Source organism: Helianthus annuus, chromosome 1 (assembly GCF_002127325.2).
Source record: "Helianthus annuus cultivar XRQ/B chromosome 1, HanXRQr2.0-SUNRISE, whole genome shotgun sequence".
In the NCBI taxonomy this organism is placed as follows: Eukaryota; Viridiplantae; Streptophyta; class Magnoliopsida; order Asterales; family Asteraceae; genus Helianthus; species Helianthus annuus.
The window spans coordinates 136949987-136966748 of record NC_035433.2 but is presented as its reverse complement, the minus strand read 5'-3'; the positions used below and the strand labels follow the sequence as shown (position 1 = coordinate 136966748).

General features: G+C 35.5%; 3 protein-coding genes across 3 annotated transcripts; 1 reads left to right on the top strand and 2 right to left on the bottom strand.

Annotated features, from left to right (window-relative positions):
• Window positions 1-1244: 1244 nt before the first annotated feature.
• Window positions 1245-5540, bottom strand: LOC110879924 (2-Cys peroxiredoxin BAS1, chloroplastic). Its single transcript, XM_022128471.2, has 7 exons — window positions 5244-5540; window positions 3626-3697; window positions 3440-3521; window positions 3284-3363; window positions 3062-3187; window positions 2791-2904; window positions 1245-1539 (listed from the first exon to the last, which is right to left on the bottom strand). Exons 1-7 carry the CDS (start codon window positions 5433-5435, stop codon window positions 1423-1425), a joined length of 783 nt encoding a protein of 260 aa, XP_021984163.1. The 5' UTR covers window positions 5436-5540; the 3' UTR covers window positions 1245-1422.
• Window positions 5541-8350: 2810 nt separating this feature from the next.
• LOC110879912 (probable protein phosphatase 2C 47) lies at window positions 8351-9725 on the top strand. Its single transcript, XM_022128459.2, has 2 exons — window positions 8351-8535; window positions 8661-9725. The coding sequence occupies exons 1-2, from the start codon at window positions 8422-8424 to the stop codon at window positions 9645-9647; spliced, it is 1101 nt and encodes a 366-aa protein (XP_021984151.1). The 5' UTR covers window positions 8351-8421; the 3' UTR covers window positions 9648-9725.
• A 2346-nt stretch (window positions 9726-12071) lies between these two features.
• Window positions 12072-16400, bottom strand: LOC110879906 (putative HVA22-like protein g). Its single transcript, XM_022128448.2, has 7 exons — window positions 16193-16400; window positions 15831-15895; window positions 15644-15742; window positions 14801-14857; window positions 14620-14683; window positions 14337-14540; window positions 12072-12408 (listed from the first exon to the last, which is right to left on the bottom strand). Exons 2-7 carry the CDS (start codon window positions 15860-15862, stop codon window positions 12163-12165), a joined length of 702 nt encoding a protein of 233 aa, XP_021984140.1. The 5' UTR covers window positions 15863-15895; window positions 16193-16400; the 3' UTR covers window positions 12072-12162.
• Window positions 16401-16762: the final 362 nt, after the last annotated feature.

Sequence of the window (16762 nt, the reverse complement as noted above, 5' to 3'; positions counted from 1 at the left end):
CACGCGGGGAAGTAGCGGCGACGACTGAGGACGAAGAGGAGTTCCGCGAAGAGGATGATGATGGAGACGACGAAGGTTATGGTTAGAATGGTGGCGAGGTTTGTCATGTTCATTTTGGAATGGTTAAGGTAAAATGGAAGATTGGAAATGTGTTTTTGTAGGGTGGGGGACCGGTTACCGGATGATGTTTTTGTCACCGGTTGTAGATTTGAATTGTGTTGGCGGATGATAAAAAGGGGACCAGTCATTGATCATGGTATATCCAAGTAGATTATGTTGTTTATTTATTGTTTTCTTTTATTTTTTTGAATAACTAAACTTGCACACCATAGGATTGAACACCTGATCTCTCTTATCCTAAGCTCTATCTAAACTTACCAACACCACTGGGACTATCCCCAATTGGATTTTTTTTTTAAAAAGTATTGATAAAAAAAAATAAAAAAAAAAGCATTCTAAAATAAGTGCATGATTAGGAACGGCCAATATGGTACAAGTCTAATTGCCCTGGAGGTTTTCTACTAGTGGTTTTGTTCTTGGGAGGTGAATAGTAACAATCTTTTTTTAATGGCGGAGCTTGATAAAAAGTTTTGGAGGACGGAAAATCATGGGATCCAATTGTGTTTGTTTATATAAATTAAAGAGTTAATTGCCCAGATGGTCCCTGTGGTTTACTAGTTTTTCACCTTTACTGTCCATCTTTTAAAAATAGCATGTTTGGTCCCTATGATTTGCTAAGTTGTTACTCGGATGGTCCCCAGAGTAAATGTCTGTTAGTTTTCTCAGTTAAGTTGGAATGAAATTACTAAATTACCATTACAAGTAATAAACAATAATTAAAAAGATATAAAGATGCCCCCCCCCCCCTCACCCCCCCCTCTCTCTCTCTCTCTCTCTCTCTCTCCCTCCCTCCCTCCCTCCCTCCCTCCCTCCCTCTCTCTCTCTCTCTCTCTCCCTCTCTCTCCCTCCCTCTCCCTCTCTCTCTCTCTCTCTCTCTCTCTCTCCCCTCCCTCCCTCCCTCCCTCCCTCCCTCTCTCTCTCTCTCTCTCTCTCTCAAATCGACCACCACCTCCATGTCATCCTGTACACGTAAAGTAAGTTGTGACACCTAGGATCAGAAACTAACTCTGTTAGTAATGAGTTAAGAGAGTGGTGACAGCACAAACTAAAAGTCAAGTTGAAGGTGTCGGGTGTCAAAGTGTTAGTTGAGGGTGGCAACGGCCAAAAGCCGATAATTGGGGTGATAAAATCCAATAACCTTTTTTTTTAAATATACTTGTTAAATCATTCATTTATTATATAACCACAAATTTATTATGCCAAAACCTCATTAGATAGAACAATGTTTTAAAACAAGATACACTCATAACTCCAATTTCACAAGGCAGGAGATCTTGTTTCTTTCCACAAGTGCTCCCAAAATTATACTGCTGCAAAGTACTCCTTGCTGAGTTTAGGGTCTGGTTTCATTGATTTCTCCCCTGGCTTCCATCCAGCTGGGCATACCTCATCGGGGTTCTCTTGTACATATTGCAATGCCTACAGTACAACCACCCGTAACATGTTTTTGGTCAAATGTTCAAATACAGAGATGTTGACAAGCCTAAACGGACATTATCATTTAGAATGATAACCAATGTTTTCATAGCCTCACTGACCAGCCAGTCGGACCGAGAACCAGCTACATTACATGACCGGTCTGGTCGAGTCCAACCGGTCGGACCGTCAAAACCACACCAGGTGGTTAGGTTGGATTTTAAAAAAAAAAAATCCTTCTTAAATCTCATTTACTGATTCAATCACTATTATATTATGTTAACATTCTAAATCCACACCAAAAGATAAGCTGATTTCATACTTTTAAAACTTGGTTATTATTCTGTGAAATATTCCCTTAAATTTAATATATATAAATTTTGAGTAAAATGCCAAAATCGTCTCTGAGGTTTGGGCACTTTTGCTTGTTCCATCCAAAATAAGATTTTTTTTGTAACTGGACCCTGGCGTTTCATTTTTGTTGCCATTTCCATCCAAATCACTAACTCAGTTAAAATATATTGTTAAGTCATGGATGATTTTGGCAATTCCCAAACCTCAGGGACGATAGTGACAAAAAATAAAATACAAAATCATCCCTGAGATTTGAGAATTGCAAATTGGATGGAAATGACAACAAAAATGAAACGTCAGGGGTCCAGTTACAAAAAATTCTTATTTGGGATGGGAACAAGAAAAAGCGCCCAAAAACCTCAAGGACGATTTGGCATTTTACTCAAAATTTTAAACTATTTATGAAGTTATACGGTTTTTTAAACCGGTCCATTTGTCAGTTCGATGACCTGTCCAGTTATGAAAACATGGATGGTAACATTGAGTTTGAGTGGAAGACAAGTAAAATCTCATCATCATCATACTCAGCAAAGCTAAGGTAGGGTCTGTGGAGGGTAAGATGCAGACAGCCTTACCTCTACCCGTTAAGAATAGAGAGGCTGCTTCCAGTGAGACCCCCGACTCGATAGTAGTTTTGCATCAAGCCTTGGACATAAGGCACATAACACTCAGCAATTAAGACAACGGCCGATTAGTGCATGTACTCCCTTGTCTTTCGGCTATCAACGCCACCACATGATGCATGATTAACCATCCCCCTCTTTTAACGTTATTTTCACGAAATTAGTAAAAATAACGTTAAAACTAGTGAAGTTTCACTTTTGCCCCCCGAGCGCCCACACATATATACATTATATGCGCATACCGCCAGCGGGGCGTAACAAGTAAATAATTATCTACCTGAAGTGTTCTCATTGTTTCATCTACACTTCTACCAATTGCAAGATTATTGATCGTGGAGTGTTGAATAACGCCTTCTTTGTCAATTATGAAAAGTCCTCTCAACGCGATTCCCTGAAATGTAAAGATCAAGAAAGATTATTATTTTCATTAATTGTTTACAATTTAGGTTACAAAAAGTACATATCCACGTATATAGGTGTGAACAGTAACAGTAACAATAACATTAATAATAATACGAGTGTGTTTACGCATATAACAAAAGGCGTACCTGGTCTTCGATCAACACATTAAAAGCTTTCGCAATTGACTTGGTTACATCCGAAACTAATGGGTAGTTCAGATCACCAAGACCTCCGGATTTTCTGTCTGTTTGAACCCATGCAAGATGGGAGAACTATAAAAGAAAACAAAAATAAATAAATAAATAAATAACATTGTGATAATCTTATATGTACAAACCAAATGCCCCGTTAAACTTAAACAATCATACCACACTGTCTACGGAAACCCCCAATATTTCGGTATTTATCTTCTCAAATTCAGCATAACGGTCACTGAAAGCAGTGATTTCTGTACAACCAAGAATATTAAATAAGAAATTTGTTCAACCAAGAATATTATATAATTTGACTTAAAACATGCTCACCGGTTGGACAAACGAAAGTGAAGTCCAAAGGGTAGAAGAAGAGAATGACATATTTCTTCCCGATATAATCAGAGAGCTTAACCTGCATTTGCATAGTTCCGAAAATTACAAAAGTTCCTGATTTTTTTGTGACTAATATTAATTCTATCAAAAAATACGAAGGCAAGGTACTGATAATTTAATTACTTTGATGAATTCTTGATCAAAAACAGCTTCTGCTTCAAAATCTGGTGCCTTATTTCCAACTAATGGTAGTGCCTACATAAAGAAACGGAGTTTAGATAAAAGATGGCAAATAAATATTAATGTCAATAAGGATACAAAATGCTAAAGAATCATGGACTAAAAATGTGGAACATCAGAGCTTTAACTATAATAGTAATAATTCACTCATGGACTAAAAATGTGGAATATCAGAGCTTTAACTATAATAGTAATAATTCACTTGTTTTATCCGTGAAATGGGTTTCCGTTCCAAAAATGAACACATAAGGTAAAGTGACAAAACAAAGTTAGGCCTATGTGTGCTCTTTATTTACAAATTAAATGTATAAATCATGAAATAACTTTTTTTCTTATATTGTTTCAATCTTAAGACTGTACATATTTACACAGATAAACACATATATGAATGCACACATATCCTTGTTTTACGAATCACACACGTGTATCCCCATACCCACAAGTAACCTTACTGCCTTACAACACCGAGTACACTAAGGCGTCATTATTTGCACAACTATAAAACTAACAGGTGGAACCAAGTCAATCAATCAATTCTAATTCCACAATTACATCAACAAGATCTCAAATTATATCATCATACTTGGCTCTTCGTTACAAACTAATCAATAATCATCATTCTTCTTAAAAAATGCCAAAAGAAATCATACTTCATAACAAAATGAGCCAATTTTGACACTGAATGTATAAATCCGAAAAAAAACACCATATTCAACATTTTCTTCATCCAAAATCGCTCGTTGTTTCACAGTCCTCCATCTCTTTGTGGATAATTACATAACTTGAAATGAAAAGCCAATTGAAATCATAGTTGTTAAAAGCCATCGCCTCTTGCGCCTAGGCCCAATTTCCTAGCAAGGCGAGGCAATTGCGCCTTAAGTCAAGGCAATTGCGCTTTAATTCTTTGGGTGATGGTTCTGCGCATATTCCAGCGAGATTCCTAGATTCTGAAGAGTTTCCGGCCAAATTCTCTAAATTCTGGCAAGATTCCAGCTAAATTTATACTTTTATCTAACGAAAACTATTTTTCTACACAGATATACTAGCATTTTAAAACTTCTGGTACTAAGTAGACGATATTAAATGTTATATAATAGCTTTAGTTTTTTTTTTATATGAAGGATGGTATTAATTTTCTATTATATATAAATATTTTGAGTTTTTTTCGCTGTGCGCTTTTTTTTTCTCAGGCCTGCGTTTCTTTTGCGCCTTGCGCCTAGGCCCGAAGCGAGACCTATGCGCCTTGAGTGCGCTAACGCCTTTAATAACTATGATTGAAATGCTTCCAAACTTAATTTACTCTTAATCCAACTGCAGCGTATCGATATTTGTCCTAACCAGTAGTATCTAATATCTCAACTTAACGCTTACATTTCTAACTTCTTTAGCAAGTAATTAACAACACAAACATATCAATCACGTCACTCAGACAAACAGATTTCAGTCAACGATAAATTCAACAAATTCTAACAAACAGAATTCAGTCAACCATAAATTCAACTACTACTACTACTAATAACAAATAAACATAATTCCGTGAACGGTGAATTGAACTACTTACAGCTTTGATAAGGGATCCGTTGCAACGGGAGGCCGAGGGACGAACGGCGAGGGCGGAGCGGAGAGATTTGGATCGGAAATTGACGGAAGAAGAGCCGAGGAAACTTAGGGTTTGAGATAGATTGGATGATTTGGGGGAAATGTATCTAGGGTTTGAAGAAAGAAGAGCAGCAGAAGCAGATAAAGACGCCATTGTTTGATCGATCGATCGATCTTCTGTTAACGTCAGTGATGATGGAGCCTAGGGTTTGTGTGGTGAAGAGAATGTGATAAATCACAATGATTGGCATAGTGATGATGGGTTTTGGACTGTTTTGGTAGTTGGTAGACTTGTTTTGTTGACTTTAGGTCAAAATAGCATCAAAGATTCTAGATATGATGTTGACTTTTGCTCAAACAAAATAGTTTTATTTTTCCCTCAAAAAAATATATAGCAAAGGTTGTGCCATGTGTGTTAGAGAGTGCATAATTGAGTTGGCTCCTCCTAATCGATTCAAGTATAATGGTTGAGCTCGTCTCATCCAATTAAGCGTGCTAGTTAGTAGTTAGGTCAGACACGCGCTCCATTATCATCACCTCCAGAAAATTTACCACATAAACATCACCTCTTGTTGATTCTTGCCTCTTCTCCTTCCTTTTCGATACCGAACTTCCGACCACAGCTCATCCTCTTACAAGCACCATTCTCCATTTTCTAGGACCCACTCCTTACCTGACAATATAAATCACAATATGATAAGTTTTTTGCGGCATTTTTGCTTTGGTTTTTGACATCCATGTGTCTAATTTTCAAACAAAAAGCAAAAATAATTTGGTTTCTAGGATCTTTAGATGTTGTGACACCATAATATAAAAAATAACCCGAGTGTCGGAAGATTGACTCAAGGATTGGGTAGACGGGGTTTTTTCGACTTCTTTGATCATCAACTATTTAGTAGCAGGACGAGATGCAACTTCGAGATATTCCTTAAAAGGTCCCAATGTTTAATGCAGTCGATTGGCCCTTTCTTTGCTTGGAGTTCAACCAAAGCTTTCTTGTTGGATGTGAGCATTGTTTTGCCCACTCCCCTAATTAATTTTCATCCGGTTGTAGATGCTATTGTATCAGGTTGTGATGGTCCCGCCTTTAACGGTTGCGCCTCGGGCACCACCTTTGGTTGTGACTCGGGAACACTTGCGGGTTGTTGTGTTCGAGCTAGTTTCGAGCTAGTGGTGGAAAACCCATGACGTTTTGTTGAAAATCGAAAGCATTCATCGGCATGTTTCGTATCATGCTATAAAGATTATGATTCGGAATGTCGGCATTCTCAAATAAATTTAGACTAATTGGATAATTGCATTTGGGTGTTTGGTGTGGTGGTGGTGTTTGGACGGGTTGGGCCTTGCCGGGGTGCTTGGAGCTTGGGGTTGTATGAATTTTCATAGGGATGCATCTTGATGTTTTTTTGTTTGTAGAGAATGAGTTTGTATAGGTAAAAAAAAGAATTTTTTTATCTAGTGCCTTGATGGTTGCCAACATAATTCTTGGACTTCACAAATTTTCACCCATGAAATGTATCATGGTCTAAACGAGTTTTACCCATTTAACGCCTAGGAGGGCATTGGTGTGTGGTGTGAAATGGCATGAATGAGAGATTACACGCCACACTACAAGAAAAATCAGCTTTAGGGGCGATAAAAATCGTCGCTAAATCTAGAAAAAGTCGTCGCTAAAGTTATAAATAGGCAATAGCGGCGACCTTTCGTCGCTAAAGCTGTTGCTGCTACTGCATCGTCGCTATTGCTTGATTTTCGTCGCTAAAGCATGTCTCTGCTATTGCTGATTTCGTCGCTAAAGCCTGTTACACAATAGCGACGATAAGCGTCGCCACTAAAACATGTATGTTGCCGGAGGTGGTTGGATTTCAGTGGACGTTACCGGAAGTGGTTGAATTTTAGTGGAGGTGACCTACAAACACTATACAAAATCAAAAAATATAACTATATAACTAAAATAAACTAACAATATAAAGAACCCTAACCGTGTATGTCGCCGGAGGTGGTTGGATTTCGATGGATGTTACCAGAGGTGGTTGGAATTGAGTGGAGGAGGCCTGAATCTTTAGTGTTTTGAGTGGGGTGGACGGAGCACAGCTTGGAACGGGGCTCACAGACACTGGAAATCCCTTGGAACCATATTAGGGCTGTGGAGATGGTACCAGGGGCGAAGTATGGAAGGGGCGGGAGGGGGCGTCTGACCCCACGAACTTTTTTACTCATATTCCAAAAGCGCTACTTCAATTCAAGTGCAAGCCCCCTTCTATTGCATAACCTAAAAAAGTTCCGTATATAAATTTTTGTGTATATACGTTTTCGACCCTCCGGTTCTATAGAAATTTTTGGGTATATACGTTTTTCTATCCCCCCGTCATTCGAGTCAAGCTTCGCCACTGGATGGTGCAGGGTAGAATGGAGGGAAAGGGAATGGATAAGGACTTTATCCCCCTTAAAACCCTTTAGTGACGACTCAAATGAGATATTTCCCTGATCGTTGGATCAGGTCTTCATCCAACGGCCAATAAGCGATTAATGGACCCACGGGCCACGTCACGGATACACCTTTAGCGGCGACATATTAGCAGTCGCCGCTAATACTGTCGCCACTAAAGCTCAAAATTCTTGTAGTGCCATATTATGCACGGTCTCATTGGTTTGTTCTTTTAGATTAAAAACGGTTTTTCCAAACACTACTTAAAACCTTAATAAAAATATTAAATTGTGACTTTTAGATTAAAAAAAAACGGTTTTTTTCAAACACTACTTAAAACCTTAAATAAAAATATTAAATTGCAACTTTAAATAAGTTTTTCAATATTAAGATAACGTTTTCAATGTGTAATCCATTACTCTAACTAGTGATAATAAAATAATAATAAAAATAATGAAAGTAGTTACGATATCAAATATTTCGAAATTTTAAAATTAATATGTTTATCGGTATTTTAAAATTTTCAAAATACATTAATAATATTTTTGGATTATTCTTGGCCACATAATCAAAATGCCGCCTATATTTCAGTTGATTGAGGTACACGCAGCGCGTACTATATAAACAAATTGCTTCAAAATTACCCCCAATTTCTTCAACCTTTTGTCACTCTACGCATACAAAAACCCTACACTACATACCATATCAGAAGATGATTGCTGGAGCAGCAGAGATGATGTGTGATCAATTCAATTCAGGTCTCTTGAAACTCGCCGCTGTTTCACCGGATTCCGCTTCGGTTTCGATCTCCATCTCTGAGAATTTGGTATATTCTTTGTTACTTTTGAATTATGTGTTAATTAGGGTTTTATTTTATGGTGTTTCTTTTACTTTTGAATACAGTCTGTCAATATTTTATCATCTCTGACCTATTGTTATCTGTTTTTTCAGGATGTAAGCTGCTCTGTGAATATCAAGAGTAATACTGTTGTGGAGTCTACTGCAAGGAGTTTGAGTCCAACAAGCATCAGGTCAGGAGGTCATACGGACATTGGACCACGCAGATCAAACGAAGACCAACATATCATGATCGATGATCTGTCAAGGCATCTGGGTGATGCTTACAAATGGGGTCTCTCGAGTTCATTCTACGCTTTATTTGATGGTCATAATGGGTCCGAAGCAGCATCTTATGTTAAAGAACACGCCATGAGGTTATTCTTTGAGGATTCGGATCTACCACAAGCAGCACCAACGGGCGCTTCGGATGCAGATGTTTTGTTCTTAAAACAAGTGGAAGAGTCTCATAACAAAGCGTTTTTACAGGCTGACTTAGCCTTAGCTGATGAATGCAGTGTGAACGATTATTGTGGGACGACAGCTTTAACTGTTCTGATCATGGGAAGACATGTTATAATAGCGAATGCTGGTGACTCTCGTGCGGTCCTATGTAGGAACGGGTCGGCAACACAGATGACTCAAGACCACAGGGGGTCAACTTGTTTACAAGAAAAGGAAAGATGCGAGCGGTTAGGTGGTTACTTTGATGAAGACGGGTACCTGAATGGTCAACTGAGTGTGACGCGTGCGCTTGGAGACTGGCACATGAAGAAGGAGAAGTTGGTGATTGCTGAACCGGATGTGAGACAAATGGTGTTGACGGATAATGATGAGTTTATGATCATTGCGTGTGATGGGATCTGGGATGTGATGTCAAACCAAGAAGCGGTGGCTCTTGTTCGGTGTCAACTAAGGCAGCATAATGACCCTCAACGATGTGCTAAAGAGCTCATTGCTCAAGCATCACGCCTTCACTCGGCTGATAATCTAACTGCTATTGTCGTTTGCTTCTCTTCTCCCGCTCTTACCCCTGCTACTCAGGCTCGGTTTCCAAATTCTAGGCTCTTTAAGAAGAAACCCTTAAATGTCTTACTGTAAAACTCGATCAAGCGGTTACTCAGCAGAGATCTAATAGGATTCAATTCATTTATTGAAAAAATGAGAGTATTTTTTATACAACAGAATTTTTGTAAGATACATTATATGATTATAAAGAAATTTTAAATTTTGTTCTTACTTTTTTTAGTTTTATCTGCTGTTGAAGCAAAATCCGAAATCCACTGTAGAAAATCACTATACTAAGGTTTGGGAGAACTAATGAGAATCGGATTCGGCTAAGAACTTTTTATATATATTCGATGAAAGTCCATGTGATCTTTTAGCATTTGCCCTTTCTTTTTAAGGTTTAACAACTTATTTGTTTGATTGTACCCAAATCTCAATTGCATGAATTATAGTTGTTTGGTTGGTCAAACAAGACAATCCAACGATTTTTAAAACGATTCAACTGTAATTATTGAAAATCTACACAAACTCGACGGAATCTACGATACCCAAGAGGGAGAATCGACATGTTTTTATCAGTCGTTTTATGATCTTAACAGTTTTTTGCATTTCTTCATGGATCTTTGGTGCATTTTTTGCATTCACTTTTTAAGATTTAGGTTGGTGTCTGATTTTAAAAGAAAAAAAAAATCAAATATAAAGCGGAAATGGCTTGGTTCTCAAGGATCATTAGATGCTCTTATACAATATTGAAAATCTACACAAAGTCTGTTATATTATACTAAAGACAAATGTAATCCTAAGAGAGAAATGTGCTTACATTGGTTTATAATATGTAAAAAAAGGTGTGTTAACTCAAAAAAATAGACCAAAACCTAAAACATAGATGAGCATAACTAAGTCAACATAGGACCCGCACGTTGCTACGCGATCATTAAACTACAAATTATAATAATAATAATAATAATAATAATAATAATAATAATAATAATAATAATAATAATAATAATATACGTAAAAATGCCCATTAGTTTAGCATAACAATAATCGAAGTAGTTACGATATGAAATATTTTAAAATTTTAAAACAAATATGTTTATCAATATTTTTAAAAATTTTCAAAAATTAATAATATTTTGGATTATTATGGGCCACATAATCAAAATACCGTGTGTACTTCTATTTATAAAATAGCGTCCGCTATTTATCGCTATTCGCTATGTAGCATATAGGTACCTTATCGCTATTTGTCACTATTGTCATTAACAACTATGCACTTTGACGCTTCTTCAAAATGTGTAAGAAGGATGTATCTTGCTCATGGTGTTCTGCTTCTCGTAGGATTCCGTGGATTTCATCATTCCTACTAGACTACGCTTAATCTTTTTTTGTATATTATGCGCGATATGTTTCAGATATCGCCACTTTATGTTATGTTCAAGTGTTGTCATTGTATTGTTATGTTCAATAAATAATCCTTTTTTTCGTAATTACGCTTAATCTTTTTTTGTACATTATGCGCGATATGTTTCAGATATCGCCACTTTCTGATGAATGGATATGCAATGAATTTCTGGACCCTTCTATCCCTATGCTATACAACGAGAACATCTTGATAAAATCGCTCAAAACAATGATGAATATCATGAACAAACCACCCAAGGTAAGATTTTGTGTTTTTGTTACTACTTTTCTAGAGTATGTATGATTAACTAATTAGATGTTGTGGATGGTGAATGGTGCACAGAACTTTGAGGCTTTTGTAGTTGGGCATTTTCATAATCGTGTGCTAGATGTCTAGACTAGAGGCGTGTAAAGCTTATATTAAGTGTGGCCTGCGGAGGGTCTCTGTGCATTAGAGTTTCAGGATGAGGTTGCCTCATGCATCAAGTACATTGTAGATGCTTTTAGCAAAATCGGAACAACTGAAGCGTACAAGTTCAGTCATCTAACTGCTGTCTCTGCGAGTCTTTATGGTTATAGCTGCCTGCTTAAATGAAATGTATCATTTGTGTTAAAAGGATTTTCAATCTTTTGAGTTGATCATACAGCTTTTCGTGTTAAAAGAATTAAATGTATCTATGCTGATTGTGGTTTTGTGTTATAATCACAGGTCATCGTTAGTGTTGACGACAAGGATGAAGCAAGCACCGAGTCAGAGCTTCCGGCTGCCAAGCCAGCGCTTCCGGTTGAGGAGACAACAGTTGTAATCTCTCTCTCTCTCTCTCTCTCATCCTTTCTTTCTCATGATTATCTACTAATTCTGCTTTGTGTTGTTAATCGCAGGTCATCGTTAATGTTGACGATAAGGACGAAGCAAGCACCGAGTCAGCGCGTCCGGCTGCCAAGTCGAAAATCCTAGGAGAGATGTAATAGGATTTGATTCATTTATTGAAAAAAATAGAGTGTATTTTATACAAAAGAATTTTAGTAAGACATTATATGATTATAAAGGAAGTTATAAATGTAGCACTTCCATTTTTTCTTAATTTTGAAAGTTGTTAAGTGACTAGACTGTTACTTTAAGTGCTTAGCTATCAAAAGTTAAGTTTCCAATTATTAGTATCATAATGAACATAGAACGATGCACAGTTTAGCTATTAAATAATCATAGTCCTCTCGATCGTTTGAACCTTAGCCAAACGGGTTCTCTCTGACCCGGAGTCAAACCGGGTCTACTCGGCGATTCTGGAATATGCAACTCCTCCGGTTGACGCTGGCTAGTGTCTGGTAGCGGCGGAGCGTTTGGTGCCCACGTGTCCTCAACTTGATCGGGTTGGGGAACTGAGGGCGGAGCGATTGGTGGAGGTGGTGGAGGACGTCTCTCCCCTGAATTTTGACGGTTTTGTAATACCTATACAAAAAAACACACGTTAGTAGGGTTCTGATAATTATATATAAAAGAGAAATAAATTGTTTAAAGATTTTGATCCTAAATGAAAACATATGGTTGATGTGGTCTCTAAGTCTCAATTCTTTAATTTTTAGACCCGTTGACGAGTTGATTACAAGTATTAGTTGGCACAAAAATATCACCATTTAAATTTTCTTAAAAACATATTTTAAAAATTTGGATCACTGACGCACCACTGGATCTCACCCTTAAGATTTCACTAGGCTATACCATGGGCACCAATAGACTACTAGAACTAGAGTACAAAATACCCTTTTGAAATACTGTGATATGGGCCTCGGTAGTGCGGAAGCAACTTGGATTCAATGTATATTGTGACAAAAAAAATGGTCCACACAACTTATATCATGTGATGTTGATCATGACACAACTAAACAACGAAATCAGTGGGGCCGAAGCGACTTGTGTCGTGTTATTAACTTTAAAACCATCAATTCCGCTTGTCTTTAAACGACTTGGAAGCTAATCACATGGCCCGTAACCTCACATTAACGGCATATGGCCTAAATTCAAGTTAGACCAAGGCTCTTGAGCCAAACCTTATAAATCGAGTTTGTATATATCTCGGATTTGTTGACCTGCTTTATGCGTCTCATCTTTGTCTCACTTGCATCATAGGATTGTATAGTATAACATAGTGCGTACTACTTATGTTATATATAGTACAACATTACAAGGTGAACGTTAGAAGACAAAAGTGGGAATAGAGATATCAACTCAATTATGCAATATATGATATACAACTTGCAATGCACAAAATGAGGGAACCAAAAAACAAACCAATTTTGATTAATAGCATCCACTTGGGTGAAGATCACCCAACTTGTTATACCAATAATAAAATGAGTATAAACAAGCACAAAATTTGCATCGTCGCTTGGATGATTTTGATCCGATTGGAGCCAACAAGAATTATGGTTACGATTGTAGCGTCGGTAGAAATGTTGGAGACAATTGGATCGATCACGTTCACAAAGAACTCACAAACGCTCATACACGCAAAATAAGTGTTTTGAGAACAAGAAAATCAAGAGAGACAATATTAGACAAAGTCTTTTACTCAATAATCAAAACCACACATAAAACATTAACCATATGAATTTATTTATTTATTTATTTATTTATTTATTTATTTATTTATTTATTTATTTATTTATTTATTTATTTATTTATTTATTTATTTATTTATTTATTTATTTATTTATTTATTTATTTATTTATTTATTTATTTATTTATTTATTTATTTATTTATTTATTTATTTATTTATTTATTTATTTATTTATTTATTTATTTATTTATTTATTTATTTATTTATTTATTTATTTATTTATTTATTTATTTATTTATTTATTTATTTATTTATTTATTTATTTATTTATTTATTTATTTATTTATTTATTTATTTATTTATTTATTTATTTATTTATTTATTTATTTATTTATTTATTTATTTATTTATTTATTTATTTATTTATTTATTTATTTATTTATTTATTTATACTAATATAATAATTTGGAAAAGAAGCTATCCTAAACCAATACTAACTCAAACCAGATTAAATAAACTATTTAATTAAACTAACATTTATCCCTAATTTAATTCACCTAGAATTATCATAAACAACCCTTCAACTTTTGTCACCTTTCACTTTAAACCAAACTTAGTATTAAACGAACAGTATGCGCCTATACGGATTCATGATTAACTTACTATCCCTTGCAAGTAAACTCTCCAATATATTTCAAAGGGTTATAAAAAGTCCAATATACACAAAGAAGCCTAAAAAACACAGTATCACCGTATCATCGTTTCTTTGGTTTTTGCTTATCGGTTTTCTTTGAAAACGAGAAAGAAAAAAAGGGTACCTCGGATCTTGGCCTTGAAGGTTTGGAAGCTAAATAGTGAATGATTTCAAAGAATCTAGTTTGTCCAAGTTCCGACGAATTGTGCCAATAGTAAATCGCCACATCCCATGCTTTTGCTCTCATTTCTCTTAAACTTCTTTCTATATCGGTCTCATGTCGCGCTACAAATGGCCTCAACATAGCATTATATACATACCCTGTTCCCTGAATCACCCGTAAACTTTCCTTTTATAGAAACCAAAAAGGGTAATATTTCATAGAATGAAAAGTGATCATCTTTTACCTTAGTTTTAGGATACCATAAGTAGATGATGAGTGCTAGCTTCATTTCTCTATACATTGGTACCCTATAAAACATTTTTTCACAAAAAAATTTATGGTGAATTATCAGGTGAAAACATGCATAGATTACAACATCCATATGTGGTTAGTAAAGACAATTATTATTAATTTATTATACATACCATGAAATGAATATATCACCGATTCTTTCAAAAACTGTAAGAACGGCTATGATGACCCTGCGAAGAAATCATAACTAAGAATCAAGATTCAGTTATTACTTATTAGTGCTTCAGTAGAAACCAGTTTCTCAAGATGATTATTGATTTACGGCATCTAATCGTCATTTTGATTGTTATAATGAACAAGTCAAAATAACATTACTACTTAGAATTTGACTATTTTTGCACCTTATAGTATTTGTGGGACCAAGTCATCAACTCGAATACGAAAGTAGTGGTAAAATATTTTACACAATGTACAAAGTGCAGGCTGGCAAATCGTGTCTTAGCAGGTTTAACAGGTCTGTGATGACGCAAACAACACAAGTCCTAAACATGAATACGACTCGTTTAACTACTTTTTATCCAATGTCTATAACACAGTTGTATGTTTTATGTACCAAGGAGAAATGATGGATCCTAACATTCTAATTTTAATTATTTTAAAAAAAAGTCAAAAATCACATGGTTTACTTTTCAGTGAACATGTCTAATCGTGTCCTATACAGGTTACCTATTGCCAGCGTTACGAGTCATTTAGACGTTACCACATTGCATTTGATGGAAAAAAAAATGTTTGACCTTTTCAAAAGTGCAAGTTTGACCAACATATTTCTTTCAAAAGGATATGTCTAATTATTCAATTTGTAAGATTAAGACATCAACAAGCAACTAAAATGACACATAACGGTCACAATGTCACATTCATTAAAACAAGATAGAGATGATTCAAATTTAAATCCTAAAAAAAGACAGTTGACCAAACAACAACATGGTCAACCTCAACTGAGAAAGAAAATTTACCAATATTGACACCAAAATCTTAATTCTGAATTTCCTGCACCATGCTTCTCAATTGTTTTAAAACACTCAAAAGCCGGATAAGCATATCCAAGAATTAACCTGTACCCATAACCAAACATCACCAAATTTGATCAAAATCCCAATTTCCCCAAAATAATATCTCAATGAAATTAATAAAATTGCTTACACAAGACTGTTTATGATGAGTTCGCCCAGCATCTTCTTCAATTATTCTGCTAATTTTACAGCAAACTAGAAACAAAAAAGGATTGTGAAATCTTGTTAAAATTTATTCACATCTATACAAGAATTAATTAACCTAACTGGAATAACACCCAATTTAATTCACGAGAATAATAAATTATTAATTGAAACAAATGATAAAGGAACGATTTACTTTAATAATTATAGATCGAGTCGGATTACAAATTGGAAGTGATTAAGTTGAAAATCACATCCAATTGGAAAGTGTATTTGAGTTAAAATTATTATGATGAATGGATCTTTGATGGGGAATATGAAGCAAGAAGAAAGAAGAAGATTTACTACCTTGGTAATAGAAAGGGATTTGTTGATGGTTTCTGTGAATTGGAGGAGATGAATTGAAGTAGTGAAACTGAAAATGCTTAAGATTCTTTTTGGTTGAGGTGAGCAACAATGGCGACGGTAGAGAGAGGGGAGGGGAGGTGAAGTGGGGCTGTGGGGGTATATCATATGGTAGTGAAACGGTGATTAGTGATGTTTGTTTGTTATTTTTTCAACTTCAAATTTCATAAGTTACATGATTAGGAAGCAAAGGTGATAACTTTTAAAAAGTATATTTAGTTTGGTGGATTTGAGTTTGTTATTATTATCTTTTTCTTTTAATTACTACTAGTGGGAAACCCGCGCGTTGCAGCGGAGTCTACAATATGAGCCGAAAACATAATTGAAACCATAAAATGAAAAAAAACATCATAATCATAAGACTTATTTAACTTTTTGGGTAGTCCATGTCACATGACTCACACCAACAACTCATCCAAAGTTTGTTGAACTATATATAAATATAAATATAAATTACATTCTTTATGGTAAAAAAAACATATTTATAAGACTTATTTAATCTTTTTGGGTAGT